We start from the raw sequence: 20,468 nt of genomic DNA, 5'->3' as shown, positions 1-20,468 counted from the left end.
GTGACAGCTCCACCTTAAGACCCCTAGATGCTGTGTGTATCATAGTGACAGCTCCACCTTAAGACCCCTAGATGCTGTGTGTATCATAGTGACAGCTCCACCTTAAGACCCCTAGATGCTGTGTGTATCATAGTGACAGCTCCACCTTAAGACCCGTAGATGCTGTGTGTATCATAGTGACAGCTCCACCTTAAGACCCCTAGATGCTGTGTGTATCATAGTGACAGCTCCACCTTAAGACCCCTAGATGCTGTGTGTATCATAGTGACAGCTCCACCTTAAGACCCCTAGATGCTGTGTATCATAGCGCACTGCATTTTATCACTCGAGATTAGGGGTGTAACGATGCATCGATCCTAATGTGACGATTCAACTGCATCGATTTGAAAATGTTAGAATCGATTAGAATCGAAATAAAAAAATACAATTTTTTTTTTTTTATATAATGTTTAAAAAAAAATTATTGACCTATAGTCCATTCATGCTGAGTGAATCAGTTCCCCCAGCCACATTTGTGCATTCAAATTTGTTTGGGGGAATTAACTGATAGAAAATGAATCGAATCGAATCGAATCGTGGTCAAATGAAGACATTTCATGATGCATTGAATCGTTGCCTGAAGAATCGTAATCGAATTTAATCGTTGTGAGGTGGCATCGTTACACACCCCCTACTAGAGATACATGTCTCACTCCATTGTGTTTCATAGGAAACTGGGATGGCCTTCTTTGAATGGTAAATTAACTGTATCGTGCTTTTATCCAAAGAGCTTTACAACTTGCCTCACATTCACACACATTCATGCATGTCTACACATTCAGTAGAAAGACAAAAAGATGAAATTAGAATATGAAATCTGAATATAAAATAAAAATATGAGAACTAAACCGTGTAAAGTTAACTCTGAATATAAATGTATAAATAATGTATGCCCTATCGGTTATGAGACTACCTGTCGAAATAAAAGATAAATAAAGAAAATAGACGTCCCAAGTAGTTTTTCAGTCGTCTACACGCACACATGGGTATGAATGATTCAGAACATGGAAGCAGCCGTTACCCAGATTACTTCATAATTATGTTCCTGTTGCAACACGACCTGCAGTTCCCTCTCATGTGCAACCATTCCTGCCATTAATAGGTGACTACTGTACATTCATGCCAAAGTCTTTCAGGTCATTTATTGCAAAGTCATAATAATTATCATTGTTTTTCAGGTTCATTGGCTCAGCTAAGATTTCTTTGAGGGACTTGGCTAGTGGTCACGCTAAATCCCTCCCGTCCAAGAATGTGCCCTTGGTCAATGAGAAACAACAAGCTATTGGGGTGAATCATCTATCTATCTATCTATCTATCTATCTATCTATCTATCTATCTATCTATCTATCTATCTATCTATCTATCTATCTATCTATCTATCTATCTATCTATCTATCTATCTATCTATCTATCTATCTATCTATCTATCTATCTATCTATCTATCTATCTATCTATCTATCTATCTATCTATCTATCTATCTATCTATCTATCTATCTATCTATCTATCTATCTATCTATCTATCTATCTATCTATCTATCTATCTATCTATCTATCTATCTATCTATCTATCTATCTATCTATCTATCTATCTATCTATCTATCTATCTATCTATCTATCTATCTATCTATCTATCTATCTATCTATCTATCTATCTATCTATCTATCTATCTATCTATCTATCTATCTATCTATCTATCTATCTATCTATCTATCTATCTATCTATCTATCTATCTATCTATCTATCTATCTATCTATCTATCTATCTATCTATCTATCTATCTATCTATCTATCTATCTATCTATCTATCTATCTATCTATCTATCTATCTATCTATCTATCTATCTATCTATCTATCTATCTATCTATCTATCTCTCTCTCTCTCTCTCTCTCTCTCTCTCTCTCTCTCTCTCTCTCTCTCTCTCTCTCTCTCTCTCTCTCTCTCTCTCTCTCTCTCTCCTCTCTCTCTCTCTCTCTCTCTCTCTCTCTCTCTCTCTCTCTCTCTCTCTCTCTCTCTCTCTCTCTCTCCCTCTCTCTCTCTCTCTCTCTCTCTCTCTCTCTCTCTCTCTCTCTCTCTCTCTCTCTCTCTCTCTCTCTCTCTCTCTCTCTCTCTCTCTCTCTCTCTCTCTCTCTCTCTCTCTCTCTCTCTCTCTCTCTCTCTATCTATCTATCTATCTATCTATCTATCTATCTATCTCTCTCTCTCTCTCTCTCTCTCTCTATCATCTATCTATCTGTCTGTCTGTCTGTCTGTCTGTCTGTCTGTCTGTCTGTCTGTCTGTCTGTCTGTCTGTCTGTCTGTCTGTCTGTCTGTCTGTCTGTCTGTCTGTCTGTCTGTCTGTCTGTCTGTCTGTCTGTCTGTCTGTCTGTCTGTCTGTCTGTCTGTCTGTCTGTCTGTCTGTCTGTCTATCTATCTATCTATCTATCTATTTTGAAATAACACTGTACTATACTGTATGTTATAATGCTCATGGAAATGTTTTTTTTTTTTTTTTTTTTTACCTCAGGCCACCATCAGTCTTCTGATTGGTTATGAGGCTCCTCCCAGCAGTATTCCCAACTTTAACGACCAACCGGACAGAGAGACGTCTTACGGAGACTCAGGTAGGTTACGTTACTGTAAGCTTGCGATGAGTTTAGTTCCGCCGCGATATTGCGTCTGATGACTAAATGACTAAATGATTAATTCCAGTGGGCCGGCGTCTATTCGAAAGGCAACCGGTTCATGCGTTTTGCTAATCTGATTGGCCACTGACGTTTCTGGTCATGTGACATGTGCGCCCAATCGCGTGACGCGCCCATTTCCGCCTCGACCAGCAGCAAACTACCTAACGCCTAGTTTATCACCGTTAAGCTCTAAAGGCGACTCTTTCGAAGTTGGTTAAGGTTAGAGTTTGGAATCAGGGCTGGCGTTCTATCGCCCGCTGCTCTAAAGACAAACTCTAACCTTAACCAACTTCGAAAGAGTCGCCTTTAGAGCTTAACCAGTGTAGAAACAGGCGTCACACGATTGGTGCGACCAGAAACAGCAGTGGCCAATCAGAGCGCAAAACGCGAAACGCGGAAGCATGCACCGGTTGCCTTTCGAATAGACGCGGACGGGCAGGCAGGAAGCAGTGAAGCTGAAGCGGGGAGGCAGCTGCGTATTCATGATTAACCCTTTCACCGCCGCACTACCAAGTGAGTGTAGATGGACGGGTTGATGGTGTTACATACTGTAGAGTCAGTGAGCGTCCTGATGGCCTGGGAGTTCAACACTTTTAATCCCTATCTGATCGGATCAGATTTGGATTTTGCGTAGTTCAAAACCAAAAAACAGGATCAGGATCACTTTGATATCCGATCAGATCAGGAAATCAAATCCAAGCTTTAATCTGGATCAAATCTTCAAAACGGGTATTTCAAACCGACAACACGGGATTGGGATCAGTTTGATCCCAAAAAAAAATGTATTATCTTGATCCCACCAGAGGGGTGGATTTCCAGTGGATTACCAGAGCCAAATGTACTATACAATTTATTTTAAAATATGTTTCAATATAAATAAGATGGCAAAGTTTGTTAACTGAAATAATACACAATTCTTAGCGGGTATTTTTTTTTTTATTACAATTCCATTATGATTTTATGTCCTTTATGTATTTAACAATATAATTAGACATTATAGATGTCTCTGCAATGTGGTCCTTGTCTTCCTTTTTTTCCATATCCACTAGATGGAGATCGGTAGGATTAAAGCACTGATGATATTCAGGATCTAGTCATCTTGAAAAGTCTGAATCTGGATCACGGTGATCCTATCCTGGATTGCTTTGAAATACCGGGACAAAATCTGGCGAGTTGTCTGATCCTGGATCACAAAAAAATGGGATTTAAAAATCGGATCGGATCAATAGGGATTAAAAGTTTCGAACTCCTGGGCCCAGGGGATAGATAGATATAGATAGATATTCGTAAATACGTAGTCCGTTCTATCTTGAGTGTGTTGCGTGTAACGCAGTCATGCGGGTGTTCCTTCTCCGTTGGATGAAGGGAAAAAGCTTGTCGGCTTGTCCTGTGGTTTTCTGCGCTGCACGGTTCAGTGATTGAAGAAGATTGAATCGTTTACTTCCACGTTCCAGCGTGTTCTCCGCTCAGTTCCCCCCATTCTTGTGGTTTGTGTGACGTTCGCTCTTTCGTTGTTTTTATTTATATGAACTTTTGGTTTAATGTTCCTCTTAAATTCTTCGAGTTCTTCTTTCACTTCTTTTTAAATTAAAGATGTTTCTTTATTGATCCCCCTTGGACCTATCTCAAACCCTGCCCTCTTTTCTTGATCCTCCAATCACAACGGCCTCTTGCCTCGGACAAGCTTTGTTTGTCCGAGGTAAGCGACAGTTGTGATTGGAGGATCAAGAAAAGAGGGCAGGGTTTGAGATAGGTCCGGGCGTCGTAGCAGCATGGGGTGGGGGAGGGGGGAGGGGAGGTACAGGTACACGTATGGCCAGGGTAATACTAGAAAGTAGGGCTGTCAGTTTATCGCGTTAATTAGATTAATTAATTACACAGCAAATTATCGCGTTATGAAAATGAACTCAAATAAATTTTTAAAAGAATTTCTCATTAAATCTCATTCATTCCATAAGAACGTAGAATAAACATTTACAAACTTTTTTTTTTAAATGGTATATTTGCATGTTCTTGGTATCTGATTCTAGGGACATCTATGGATCTCAGGGAATGTATTCCCAGTGTCAGAAATACTGTGTCCGTTACTAGGCTTGAAGAAATTGTAATGAACCAAATGAGAATATCAATTCAATAATTTTTTTCTTTTTTTTTTATCTTTGACTGTGAATAACACCATGCCAAAATTGACCAGACCTGACAAATCGAAGCAAATGAATAAAGGGAAGATAATTAAACAGAAGGTTTTGTGGATACAGTACTGAATTCTGCCATCCGGACACATGCTATTTGAAATATGATTATAGAATATAAAATATCAGGCCTAAAATGATTATGCGATTAAAATGCGATTAATTAGATTAATTAATTAATTACAAATCCTGTAATTAATTAAATAAATTTTTTTAGTCGCCTGACAGCACTAGTAGAAAGATGTAAATATAGGCAAAACTATTTGATCTGAATATAACAATATAGAAAATATATATATATGTATAACATTTTATATATAAAAAATTTATATTAATATTCTACAGTGACTTGTTAACAAGATCCAGTAATAAGACCATAATCACCTTCATTTCACTCGTGTATGTCTCGTGTATATGTACAGTATGTGACAAATAAATCTCTCGATTCTCGAATGTACTGTACAAAATAATGGTTGCCGTGGTTACGGGCCGCGCTATGCTGGAAGAAAGAGAAGTACACAAACATTGTTGTCCACGTCAACATTTACAAGATAAGTATTTCGTTAAACTTGAGTCATCATGGGGGCATTTAGACCACAACCTCTCCGCTCACGGCTGGCACTTCTCTATTCTACCCCACAGAACCATTAGGCCATAACAGTAAAAAAAAAAAAACGACACAGTTCCTTTAAATGTATCCTTCAAAATTCGACTCGAGTGAAAGTAGGGGAACGGGCAGCAGCCCCCTCTTACCTCAGCGGCCTCTAAGATCTTCTGGCCGCCTGCCAGGGGTGGAAAAAGTACCCAGAAATTATACTTAAAGGAAAACTCCAACATTTTGGGAAATTAGCTTATTTGCCATCTACCCTGGAGTTAGACACGAAGATGCAGACCTTTTTCTTCTCTGTGCGTGCAGTAGGAGTAGGAAGACGTTGGGAACTATAGGCTAATGGAGGAACCTACTTCCAGTGACTGACGCTAAGCTAGGCTAACGGTGCGCGTCTTCCTACTCCTACTGCATGCACAGAGAAGAAAACAGGTATGTATCTTCTTGTCTAACTCCAGGGTAGATGGCAAATAAGCTAATTTCCCAAAATGTTGCAGTTTTCCTTTAAGTGAAGGTATGGGTACCGTCTCAAAAATCGTACTCGAGTAAAAGTCAGAGTGTCTGGCTAAAAACACAGTTTCTACTTTTAAATGTACTTAAGTACTAAAAAGTCAAAGTAAAAACCTTTTTTCTGACTGTCTATTCTTCTGATAATCAAAGATCCCCCGCTTTCTAGTCTTGCACACGGACCAATCAGCATGGGGTATGGGCGGGTTCATTTCCCATCGATGGGGATTTGATTGGCTGTTTTTAAATAAATTGTGTTGCCGCAGGATTAATAACGTTAACGTTAGTTCGGCCAGAGAAACAAATATACTAATTAAAATGGTTGGACCTGCCAGATTTGTACTTTGTACTTTGTAGGTCTGCATTTTAAATGTAAGGAGTAAAAAGTATGTTTTCTTTCTCTGAAATGTAATTGAGTACAACCATACAAACCTAATAATACTCGAGTAAAGTACAAATCCCCCAAAAACAGTACTTAAGTATTGTAACGGAGTACAATTACTCAAGTACTTTACACCCCTGCGTGAGACCCACTCCTCTCCGGGCTCCTGGGGGGTCATCAAAGAGAAGCAGGCTATTCTCCACACTCACGGTGGAACGATCTCCACACCACCACAGTCAGATCAGCTGAAACCCGGCCAATTTTCCGTCATCGACTAATCCCGATACTACTACCTATCATGCTAATATCTATACTACTATCTACTATGTTACTATGCTATACTATCCCTATACCATTGTAACGGTTGTGACATCGTCACCTTAAACTTCGATGCCCCGAGGGAGTTTCGAACCCGGGTCTCCCGCGCCGCGGGCCACAGCACAGAGCGCTATACCAAGAGGTGAACTCACTACTTTGTAACGTGTCTATGTGTCTTTTGAGGATGTGAGAGTGAGTTTAACCCACAGCACCGCTACTCACCCCAGCCCTTCTTGACTGCACTTCACGATACCATCCGTTACACTACTACCTATCATGCTAATATGTCTATATACTACTATCTACTATACTACTATGTTACTATCCCTATACTACTACCTATCATGCTAATATGTCTATTCTACTATGCACTCAGAGTGTAGCACTCATGTTGGACACTATTTGACCAACAATACCACTGACCCTTAGCTGCCAGAGTCGTACCCCTCCAGCTGACTTGTTGTGTAAGTCGCGTTGGATAAAAGCGGCAGCTAAACGACTCAATGTAAACATAAGTGGGAACATATTTGATATTGAACGTACTTAAGTATCAAAAGTAAAAGTACACATTTTATATGGTGTTCTTGCATTTCCTGGTTTTGGAACGGTTTTGCAATCCTGGCTCCACTGACCTCTAAAGGTTATGTGACTGTCATATTATTATTATTATTATTATTATTATTATTATTATTATTATTATTATTATTATTATTATTATTATTATTATTATTATTATTATTATTATTATTATTATTATTATTATTTAATTTTTTCTTGTTTAACTGTGGATTGTGTGTTTCTTGTATAATGGTATGAATTAGTATTTGTGTAAATTAGGTTGTACGCCGACCATTAAGTAAATACTTGTTTAGTTTAGGAATAAGGGGCAGGTAACTATACGATTTATTCTTCTTCCTGCTCCTTTTGTCCATGGAATGATATTTATGATTGTGTAATGAAGAAACTCTGATTGTATGATTCCATGTGGCAAATAAATACTCTGAACTGAACTGGTGTGTGGTCCAGTTACCACATTCTCTAAATGTTGGTACGCTTGCATTTTTAAAGTACATTGTCTTCATGTTTTATACTATTTTTCTTCAAAGTAACTAGTAACTGGTGGGTTTCAGTAAAAAGTACAATATTTCCTTTCAAATGCAGTGGAGTAAAAGTACAAAGTTCCATACAATTTGAATACTCAAGTAAAGTACCTCGAAATTATACGTAAGTACAGTGCTTGAGTACGAACCACTGTTTATTACTATGCCAGAGATATACAGAACACAAAGAGAAGATTTAAAATGTGTACGTTTTCCAATCAAACCTTATGTTTACACAATCATGAATATACAACACATAGATTACAATATTATTGTATATATACTATACAATAATATTACATATATTATTATTATTATTATTATTATTATTATTATTATTATAGAAATTAGCACATAAGATATGATAAGATAAGATATTCCTTTATTGATCCCCTTGGGGAAATGCGGGCATCATAGCAGGAGGGGGGAGGGGGGAGGGGAGGTACAGGTATGGGCAGGGTAGTAGAAGAAAGACAAAAATATAGGCAATAAAATGAAGTCTGAATATGGAAATAATATTTCCAATAATATATATAATATGAGGAAAAATAAACAACGGTGCAGACCTAAATATATAACTTATACGTTGTATAACATACCGTACATTGTGTACCTTTTTTCCTGTGGTCGATTAAGTACTTTATTTATGTTTTTCTGATGAGACCGTGTCGCCCTGTCCATTGATTGAGTGATTGAAACCTTTATTTAACAGATTGCAGAATGGGTACAATACAGTACGGCTCAATACACACAATTGTTAAGGGGATGCAGACCTGAGAAAGACTTTCGTCTTGTTTACATCAGGGTCCCCCATTTTCAATTCATCATATGACACACATGACATACAGATATACAGTACTGTTACATCCAGACATTTATGACATACTTGTTGTTGATATATCTTAAACAATATCTTAAACATATGTTTTTCATTGCACCTTTTGAACTGTATATGCATGTAAATATTTGCATGTAATTGGCTTTGCAGCCGAATGTATTTGTAGATGATAAAATGTCGGTACACCTGTTGGAATTCGGAGTGAACTATAGGGTGACGTCACCCAGCTGTCAAAAGATATAGGCGATTCGTGCTACGGCAGCAGTTCTCAGCAGAGTAGTAGAATTTTGCAGAACACCGGCTCGGACAGGTGACAGGCAGCGCGACTCGAGTGAGCTGCTCAGCAGCCTCGGCTGGAGATGCATCCTGCTGCAGGACCACAGCACCGACACTCTCAGGACCGTGACACTTTGCGGACCCACACTGTCCAGACCCTCGCTCCCATTGGCTGATTTGGGTCACGTGACCGTCCCACTCCAATTCAGCCATTGGGTGGGACGGTCACGTGACCCAAATCAGCCAATGGGAGCGAGGGTCTGGAGAGTGTGGGTCCGCAAAGTGTCGCGGTCCTGAATGTGTCGGTGCTGTGGTCCTGCAGATGGATACTATTGCTCGGCTGCGCAATGCATTGGTTTGTGACGTCGCCCGATTTTTTTATTTTAAATATAAGAGGGTATTGGAACGAGGCATTAAATTAACAACATTTAAAAAAAAAATTAAATAATAATCTTTGAAAGATAAAAAATATATATATATTTTTTTTTATCTTTGAATTGCAGGACATTGTTTTGTTGTTGCGGGACGCGGGACAAACGGCCCAATATCAGGACTGTCCCGCGAGTCGCGGGACAGGTGGTCACCCTAATGTAGCCCCATGGAGAAAAAAACTTTTATTTTATTTTATTTATTTATTTAACCTTTATTTAACCAAGCAGGTCAATTAAGGACAAATTCTTATTTACAACGACGGCCTGGCGGGAGGACAAAAGGGCCCCTCGAAGGGTAACGGGGAAAGAGACAAAACAATAAGATATAATAGAAAAGAGGCAGACGATACATACTTCACAGAGGTACTATAAGGGAAATAATTCAAACACACGTCAAACAAACAACCAAATAAAACGAGAAGGTATGTAATACAGGAAGCAGAACAGACACATTACAGTTGTAGGTTTGTGTAAACAACTCTGTGATAGAAGTTGAAAACGCACTACTAAGTTGACATAGCCCCTCTTTGCTATCCGAACTGACTTTCATCTTAGGCAATTTTTAGGACATTTGAAATCTACTTTTGCGGAATTACAACCTAAAAGTCAATTTCAGTGGAATACTGTGTTAATCTCCAGTGGACTCTGTTATGCTTTTGTCGTTTAGTTTGAAAACCATTTGCTTGCATTTATTTCTCACCTACAGACACAAGACGTGTGGTGAAATGAAGGTGGCCTTGCCCGCCTCGATTATGCAAAGATACAAATAATAAAATAGAATAGATAATAAAATAGACACGCTAAAAAGTTATACGAATAAAATACAATACAATGCTAATCTTAAGAATTCAGGTAAAGTACTATACAATAATTATACTAATGTACAATTATGTTTCATAAAGTGAATTTTTTTGTGGTGTGTGTGTGTGTGTGAGAGAGTGCAAGTCAGGATGTGTGGTTCAATGCCACAGAATGCCAATGCCGTCTTCACCCGGATTGTGTAAGCCTATAGGGTGCAGAGTTGACCATTTAAATAGCGTGATTGCTCACTGTTAATTGGATGGCAGGGTTCAATGTACATGATTGCTGTTCAAGTCCACCTGCAAGGTCAAGGTTTTATTTGTCACACGCAACATCATACCGGTAAGATGAGCAGTGGAATGTTTATCCACTGGCTTTTACAATGTATACAATAAGCAAATGTCCAAAAGTATAAATAAGAACAGCAATAAATAATAACAACATTTATCTGATTTATTTATTCATTCAATGTCATTTGGAGTGTTTGTGTAGTGCTATTATTTATTTTCGCACATCAAATGCGTCGTTGAGGCATGACTTTAAATATAAAATGTGCTTTTTTATCGTACAAATATTGTCATATTTATTTAAATTATGATTAATTAATTAATTAAGGAGGCCTGTAGAGTTGACATGAAGGAATCACTATGATTCCTCCCAAATAAAGCCCTTAAGAACACGCCGCACACCAGTCTGTCAACTTACGACTGCTATTCAGGGGTCCTAAATCCTGCTCTTAGTTAGAATAGAATAGAATAGAATAGACTTTTAATTGTCATTGCACACAAGTATACAACGAAATTTCAGGGGGGCTCCCACAGACCGTAGTACAATATACGTGTAACACATAACACTGTACCAGAATATTTTAAATAATAAAGTGCATGATGAGCGGTAACATATAGTGGTTATCAAGTCCAGGTAAAGTGCACATGAGGGGACAGTCAATGAGAGTTTAGGACCGATTCCAAGATTTGGTGAATCCCAAAATCGGCCCGAAAATTTCTTAAGTGGCACTGTAAAAATAAATGTTTTTTCACAGGAAATTCACTGTATTATTTTACAGATTACATTTGTTTTTCTACTTTAAGTGTAAATACCATAAACATACAGTAAATGACCTTTTATCAAAATATTAACCATTAAATAACGGTTGTAATTTGTAAATGTATTTGATTTTACTGTAATTTGACCGTAAGTATTTGGAAACCATTGATGCCAGACATTTACCGTTTTCTTGCAGCTTTTATTTCTTACAGTCCGGCCGTGCGCGCTAAGACCAAGATTTGTCAGATATTTTGTCCTAAGTCCGTTGGTGAATGAGACCCAATGTTCTGATGACCTCGGGGAAGAAGCTGAGTCTGAGTCTCGCTGTTCTTGCAGCGTGTATGCGGAGGCGCTTGCCTGACCGCAGCAGCTTGAACAGGCTGTTGTTGGGGTGGTGGGGGGCGACACAGGGATGTTTCATTATGCATTATGTATTTTATATGTACTTGTTATGTGTCATTATGCATTATGTATTTTATATGTACTTGTTATGTTTCATTATGCATTATGTATTTTATATGTAGTTGTTATGTTTCATTATGCATTATGTATTTTATATGTAGTTGTTATGTTTCATTATGCATTATGTATTTTATATGTACTTGTTATGTGTCATCATGCATTATGTATTTTATATGTACTTGTTATGTTTCATTATGCATTATGTATTTTATATGTACTTGTTATGTGGGTGGTTTGGCCTCACAGGGGGGGCTGAGGAGGGGGAAGAGGGGGAGGAGGACTTGGGAGGAGGGGGTCAGGCGGCGGGTCCAGAGGCCGGCCCCACATCAGGCCCGCCTGGGACCCCGGCGCCCCAGAGGACGCCCCGTCTCAGCCGCAAGAGGAATAAAACTCTGAGCAACAAGCCCCAGGACTTTCAGGTATCGTGTGCAAAATTAATTAATTACACATTCCTGATTGCTTTTTAGTGCTGTACCCAATAGTTCGAAGCTTCGAAGCTTCATTCATAACTAGAGATGTCTGATATGATCGGCCTACCGATATTGGCATTAAAATGTAATATCGTAAATTATCGGTATCGTTTTTTTTTTTTTTTTTACATTTATTTAACCTTTATTTACCCAGGAAAGCAAGTAAGAACAAATTCGTATTTTATTTATTGTCAAAATTAAAACCTTGCATATATCGGTATCGGTTGATATCGGTATCGGAAATGAAGAGTTGGACAATATCGGTATATCGGATATCGGTGAAGAAGCGAATATTGAACATCCCTATTCATAACGTTGACATTCGAATTCTAAATCAACATTCGATTAATCTTTTATTTAAAAATGTTAATGCCTCTATTCATTCTGTTTAAACCAATGGGGTTTTTTTCTTCACAGTTGCAGATAAAGATTAGGCTACACTAATATTATAGTATTATACTATTAACTATTATAGTGCACATGACTCGTCATAAAGATGTAAATAAAACATTTATCATAAATGATGTAGCCTGTCTGCATCCGCTCGGCGCTCCATCAAGACGTCACCATCACTTTCGTACCAACAGTGAGCTCTCATTGGATTATTTATGTTGACGAAAGTGACGAGTTATATTCATTAAAGAAAGTTGATTTAATAAAAAAACAATACTAATTTAATAAGATTAATCACTTTATTCAAATTGAGGATTTAGTTTGAGGATATATTATATGTCTCTTTTTTATTTTTTTTATTAAAAAAATAAGAATTCGAAAGACATTCGAAACTTCATTTGAAAACTTCAATAGAAGCTTCGAATGTAAAAAGAAAATGACATTCCGTACAGCTTTTAGTTTGTAGTTCTCTGTCCTGAGAGCAGTTTCCCTGGAGCTTGTAGTTCTCTGTCCTGAGAGCAGTTTCCCTGGAGCTGTCCTAAACCTGGGTGCTCATCAGACCATTATGTTCGTGGCATGCTATAATAATAATAATAATAATAATAATAATAATAATAATAATAATAATAATAATAATAATAATAATAATAATAATAATAATAATAATAATAATAATAATAATAATAATAATAATAATAATAATAATAATAATAATAATAATAATAATAATAAACGTTATTTGTATAGCACCTTTCATACAGAAACTGCAGCTCAAAGTGCTTCACAACAGAAAAGAGACATAAAATGAGCACATAAAGTGCAGACGTATAAAATCACAGTTTTTCACATTAGGATCTAACATCCCAACAGGCCACCTTGTTTATGGTTTGATTCAGTTTTAAATAGACAATAATAAAAAGAGTAAGATAAAATAGGCAGAGTAAAATAGAGCAGTGCAATAAAATAGCAGAATAGAGTAGATGAAATATATACTTTTTACAGTGCAATAAAATAGTTCTGGATTACTGTTCAACAGTTCAAAGTCGTCTTTACCTTCTCTGTTCAAACTTGACAGTCTTCCCTCCTGTTTGATACCCACTTTGACCCTTCGCTATAGTGGGTCATAAATAGTCCCCCGTCCCCCCCCATGAATGAAGGACGTACACACATACGATGTATGTGTGTCTTAATGTATTTTCTAGGTCCGGGGTCCAGTATTGATCTTATTTACATTGATTGATCAACGGCAGCTTTTCACGAGCGATCCGGCTGGTGAACTATAGTCACAGACAGTGTTCGTCCAGCCGTCTCACTGCTGTTTTTCACGACGTCCAGATTCGTGTCCGAGTGATCGAGGGTCGGCAGTTGCCCGGGAACAACATCAAGCCGGTGGTCAAGGTGAACGTGTGCGGACAGACCCACAGGACCAGGATACGGAGGGGGAACAATCCATTCTTTGACGAGGTAAACATGATGAGACTATAGGCTACACTCTGCTGCGAGGTTCACTTCTCTCCGCTCCGAGAAACGCTTTTGCAGAGGTGCCTCTTTACTAGTAGGGTTGGGTGCCGACCAAGATTTTAATTTAATTTCAAACCTTTATTTTTTAAACCCGGAAGGTCTCCCCTCATTTACAGTCACATCGAGTGTAGATACAGAATTAAACATGGGTACTACCGAGTACACGATGCACGCTAGATCAATCGGTACCACGTTTCGGTTTAATACACAAAGAGTGTATTATACTAGACACCAGGGAGCCTTTTCCACAAATATATATATATTATATCATATAATTATTATATTATATATACACACTTGAAATTGAGAAATGTGGGCTTAGTTTTTACTACCGAAATAAAATAAAAATTGGAACGGTACCCAACCCTATACTCTTTACGTTTTGTGTGTCCTTTTAAACCCCTTGTCCTCCTCTGTCTCTGCTATTTGACCCCCTTGACGGTCTCTTTCTCCTGCTTCAATAACGTCCCGTTTCTGTGTTTCTGTGTTTGTTTCTCAGCAGACGCTATATAACAGCAGAATGTTAAAGCAGAATCCTGCGCTTCCTCTCGCTTGTCGTATGCATTTTCCCTCCCTATCTCAGTCCATGCCAAAGCATAAGCATCTCGCCTTGTAAGTCCTATGATGTTTACCTTAAGAAATGTGAAAATTGTGTTTTGAGATATATATGTCAGCAGCCAGCTAGTAGCTCGCTTGTAGGATTATCTCACACGTTCGCTATTTAGTAAAAAACAAAACCATACGTTAATGTGGAAGCTCAGACATTTCGAGCATCAAGCATGTAACCTTCGGAATTAATGCTTTTGTGCCTGGAAATAATGTTAGCCTTCCGCGACTGGCAAATATCTAGCCGTTAGCAATGACATAATTAGGGCTATATATATATATATTAGGGCTGACCTCGAATAGTCGACTAATCGATCGGAAGGAGCCGTAGTCGACTGCCAACCTCTTAGTCGAATGCAATTTTTTTTTAAAGATTATAATTATTATTATTATTATTCTTTTTTTAATCATTCTTTCCAAAAGCAAACAGGCCTAGAGGCCTGGCTAACGCTAATGGCACACATACCGGGGATGCTAACTGCCTAAGAAAACAGGCACAGAGGCACTGAAAGAGGATTTCACCCGTCTAATGAACACACTAGACTAGACAAATATCAAGATGTATCCATCAGTGGACCAATTGCATGCTTTTGCAGAGAACAAGAAGCCTTCAGTCGACTCCTTCAGACATTAAGCACCCCCCACAGCCCAAATGGAATGACCCCCCCCCCCCCCATGAATCTTTTTTTTATAACAAATAATGTTTTTATTTAATTCTTTTCTTTTTTGCATTCAGGATGTAGTCGACTACCAGTCGACTATTGGCAAATTTCGGGAAATCAAAGTCGACTATATAGTCCGGGACAGGCCTAATATATATACCGTATATATATTTATATATATATAAAGTTTGTTTGTGTGGATCTGTCTGACATAAACATTTATGATGTGCATGGTACTGTCTGTATTTGTAGAAACACATATATTCTCAGTTCTTCCTTCTTCTTCTTCTTCTTCTCGGTCCTTCAGCTATTCTTCTACAATGTGAACATGCTCCCCTCAGACCTGTTGGATGAGAACATCACTTTTCGGGTGAGTACTGATGACTGACGATTGCTGTGCTTTTGAAGCACTCCAGATTGGGCAGATAGAAAGAAGAGAATGCCATGCATTCCTTTAAAAAGGCCCAATCCATTATCTATCTAAACGTAAACAAAAGATTTCCATGACGGAAATCTAAAACGTGGAATCTGGGATAGTGTTTCACTCTAATCTGGTATATTTAGCTTCTCCATGCATCTCCCAGAGCATAGAATGCTGGTGTTCTGACACAATGACTCTTCCTTCCTTTATAGTTTTCTTTTTATAAATGTTTATATCTGTGGAAGATTCAATTACATTTGCCCTGTTTATTGACATTAGAGTAAACTATCTTTGCATTTTGAGCTATGATGGGTTGAGAAAGTTATGAAAAGCTTACTTTTAGTCTACAAGACCCACTCTTCCAGAAAGTGTACAGTATAATAAACTGAGTGATCTTCACTACCACTCTACAGAAGGTTAACCCTTTCACTACCACACTACAGAAGGTTAACCCTTCACTACCACACTACAGAAGGTTAACCCTTTCACTACCACACTATAGACGGTTAACCCTTTCACTACCACACTGCATACGGTTAACACTTTCACTACCACACTACAGAAGGTTAACCTGTCACTACAACACTACAGAAGGTTAACCCTTTCACTACCACACTACAGAAGGTTAACCCTTTCACTACCACACTACAGAAGGTTAACCGTTCACTACCACACTACAGAAGGTTAACCCTTTCACTACCACACTACAGAATGTTAACCTTTCACTACCACACTACAGAAGGTTAACCCATTCACTACCACACTACAGAAGATTAACCCTTTCACTACCACACTACAGAAGGTTAACCCTTTCACTACCACACTACAGAAGGTTAACCTTTCACTACCACACTACAGAACGTTAACCTTTCACTACCACACTACATAAGGTTAACCCTTTCACTACCACACTACAGAAGGTTAACCCTTTCACTACCACACTACAACGGGTTAAACCTTTCACTACCATGAATGAATGAAAACTTTATTTAACAGATTGCAGAATGGGTACAATACAGTACGGCTCAATACACACAATTGTTAAGGGGATGCAGACCAGAGAAAGACGTTTGTCTTGTTTACATCAGGGTCCCCCATTTTCAACTCATAGTGACCACACTATCCACACTAACACTAACCATTTCACTACCACACTACAAAGGGTTAACCCTTTCACTACCACACTACAGAAGGTTAAAGGACTTGCTCGTCCAGAAAGTATACTGTATAATTTATCATAAACCCTTAATGTACATGTTGTAAAAATAGCCCACTGCTTTAAACCCACTACATTCCCCATAGCATCTGTTGACTGGAGAGAGCTGTACTGTTTGAATCTGCTCCATGTCTGGTTCCTCTCGTTGTACAGGTCTACGACTCCCGTTCCCTCCGAGCAGACAGTCTGATGGGGGAGTTCAAGGTAAAGAATGGAGCATTTGTTTCCACCGGTTACATGTGACTGTAGTGATTCATACCATCGGAAACATTATACTGCATATGACCTACTGATTCATTCCATTATGTGACGTAACGATTGATTCATTTGGAAATAGGGATGTCCCGATCCGATCACGTGATTTTCCGAAGATCGGGATAAAAAAATAAATAAAAAAAAATAGATTTTTATTTTTATTTTTTTTCAACAAACATGACCATGTTCACGTCTTAAACTCATACTGACGCCTTCGTTTTGGTTTTAAATAGCATATCATCATTCATTTATTTATTGTCACACAGAGCAGAAGAATTTAGCCAAAACAAACCAATAGTATCCAGCTGCAGAACGGCAGACCAGCCACACTCTCAGACCCAAACGCATTTCCTTTGATTTAATTATACATCAAATTATTTATGTCAAGGATTGCAATGCCTCGCTTGAATGAAGTTAACTTTTCACCTGGATAACGTCAACATTCAGGGTGAATGTAATGTGAGAAATTGGGATTAAAAAAAATAAAAGAATTTACTTACTTTTTTTTCTTTTTTTTTATCGGATCGGGAAATATCGGTATCGGTAGATACTCAACATCACATGATCGGGATCGGATCGGGAGCAAAAAAATGTGATCGGGACATCCCTAATTGGAAACATTTAATTTCAAACCTCTATTTCAACTCGAAAAGGCTACAGAGGTTTCCCACACGTCGAGTGTACATGAGCTAAATCTAACGCAAGGATGACACATCAATTAAATCACGTGCGACTTGATTTGCAAAATCAATCAAGGTTTTAAACTCTGCCACATACTGATATAGAACCCAACATTAAGTTATTCCTTCATTGAGAGATACTGTCTAAATGGATTCTTTATACACGTACTGTGATGAAGCCGCAGGCGGCCTACATTGTTCAATGTATCTTTATTAATCATATTATTCTCTTTGTTTACCCAGCTGGATGTGAGCTATATCTACGATGAACCCGGTTAGTCATTCCCCCATAACAACATATCTACTCTGTCTCTTATTGCCGCTGGTTCCAGATCTGCTCGGACTGCCTCAGGCTCAGGGGTCGGGGTCGGCTCAGGGGTCGTTTGGGGGTCATCCAGGATTCATAGAACCATAGTTCATACATTCATAACTTTCACTACATCCCTCCGGAGCGCCACAGGCACCGGGTGACTTGTACCAACAGAGTCACGAGGAATCCCAAGTACTGTATACAACATACTAATAAAAGCAACAGAACCTCAGTACTCGGTGAATCAGGAGTGATCGACAACAGTCCACTTGTACCATCTGGAGAATAGACCGGTTCGCTGTCCACCTGGTCAGACTCGGTGTGCATCGATCGTGGTCAGAACAACGGGGGCGGACTACAATACATTTGCATTTGTTGGCCACGCTAGCGATCATCTCTAAACAATCAATCCATGAATGAATGAATGAATGAATGAATGAATGAATGAATGAATGAATGAAAACATTTATTTAAAATGCGTTGTTTTGCGTGTTTATAGCACAAGTGCTATAGTTTTCAACACTAGTCCATTGAGGCTTTTCTAAAAGATGTAATAAAATGAACAGTAAAATACTGAATTAAAATCACAAATCAGAACAACAAATAACCAGAGCAAGAGTCCGTGATCAAAACAACAACACCAGTCCGCGTCTACATAATGAGCACTGCTGCTTTGATTTCAGCCATACTTTTGAGTCCTCTGCTGAAGACGTTGGCATTGGACTCCAGTTTTAAGCCAGTAGTAGGCAGAGAGTTCCATAAGTTTGCCCCCGTTACTGTAACAGAGAAGGCCGACTGTCCAAACGCACTCTTTGCACATGGGAACAAAGCTAGATATCGTCTCTGGCGGAAGAAAACCTTGTAACTAAATCTTTTAAATGTTTGTATAAATCAACTCAGTAGATCATCCTCCATTATGATGTGTGTGGTTTTACAAAGTTTAAACAATGGGAAAGCAGCACCGATCATCTGTCTAAACCTCGTAGTAACACTCTATTCGCCCTCAAATCTGTGTTCGTTTTTTTCATCTCCGGAAAAGTTGGGTTTTTGGGAGTTACAAGGTTTTCTTCCGCCAGCGACGATTATGTAAAAGGTTTTCGTTTGAAAACTACTTTTACTCAGGGGAGTGCCATCAGGTTTCTCCATAGAACCCCGTCGTACTTCTTTTTAGCGCAGCAGCTCGCGCAGGTAGGGGGCAGCTTAGTCACGTGACCCAGCGGGTGTTGCTGATTGGCTCGAACATGTTTGTATACAGCGAACATGGTCCATGGCCCAGTGATGCTCACGAAGGTCACATGGTAAATAATAATAATAATTAATTTAATTTATATAGCGCTTCTCAATAACCCGAAGTCGCTGACAGTAGTCGGGAGCAAGAGTACAAACAAAGAAACGAAAGCAAAGAAACAAAAACAAAGAAACAACAAAGAAACAAAAACAAAAGGAACATGAGACCATGGGGGGAACAGGGAAGACAGCATGATAGCACAAAAAGACTGGAGACAGACATCAATCAGGTTGGAGGGGAGGGGGGGGGTTAAGGGTGGGGGGGGGTTGAAGGCGAGGGAGAACAGGTGGGTTTTGAGGCGAGCTTTGAAGGTGGAGAGTGTAGGGGAGTCTCTGATGGACTGAGGGAGGGAGTTCCAGAGTCGGGGTGCAGTGCGAGAGAAGGCCCGATCTCCGAAGCCCCGCTCCCTCTCTCAGGGCTGCAGCTCACATGGTGTCTGGTCTCAGAGCCCCGCTCCCTCTCTCTCTCAGGGCTGCAGCTCACATGGTGTCTGGTCTCAGAGCCCCGCTCCCTCTCTCTCTCAGGGCAGCAGCACCACATGGTGTCTGGTCTCAGAGCCCCGCTCCCTCTCTCTCTCAGGGCTGCAGCACCACATGGTGTCTGGTCTCAGAGCCCCGCTCCCTCTCTCTCTCAGGGCAGCAGCACCACATGGTGTCTGGTCTCAGAGCCCCGCTCCCTCTCTCAGGGCAGCAGCACCACATGGTGTCTGGTCTCAGAGCCCCGCTCCCTCCCTCTCTCAGGGCTGCAGCACCACATGGTGTCTGGTCTCAGAGCCCCGCTCCCTCTCTCTCTCAGGGCTGCAGCTCACATGGTGTCTGGTCTCAGAGCCCCGCTCCCTCCCTCTCTCAGGGCAGCAGCACCACATGGTGTCTGGTCTCAGAGCCCCGCTCCCTCTCTCTCTCAGGGCTGCAGCACCACATGGTGTCTGGTCTCAGAGCCCCGCTCCCTCTCTCTCTCAGGGCTGCAGCACCACAT

General features: G+C 39.5%; 1 protein-coding gene across 1 annotated transcript in view; it reads left to right on the top strand.

The window, feature by feature from the left end:
• Window positions 1–718: 718 nt before the first annotated feature.
• The window catches only part of LOC311234823 (myoferlin-like), a gene marked incomplete at its 5' end in the record, with an annotated part of 127,801 nt that continues 108,051 nt past the window's right edge, over window positions 719–20,468 (top strand). Inside the window, 8 exon segments of the mRNA XM_084322067.1 lie at window positions 719–735; window positions 1,218–1,326; window positions 2,551–2,647; window positions 11,918–12,090; window positions 13,870–13,998; window positions 15,631–15,693; window positions 17,114–17,164; window positions 18,139–18,169. Coding sequence (XP_084178193.1) covers window positions 719–735; window positions 1,218–1,326; window positions 2,551–2,647; window positions 11,918–12,090; window positions 13,870–13,998; window positions 15,631–15,693; window positions 17,114–17,164; window positions 18,139–18,169 — 670 coding nt within the window.

Source organism: Notolepis coatsorum (assembly GCF_963971535.1).
Source record: "Notolepis coatsorum genome assembly, chromosome: 9".
Lineage (NCBI taxonomy): Eukaryota > Metazoa > Chordata > Actinopteri > Aulopiformes > Paralepididae > Notolepis > Notolepis coatsorum.
Note: the sequence above shows the minus strand (reverse complement) of the source record. Positions and strands in the feature narration are given on the sequence as shown.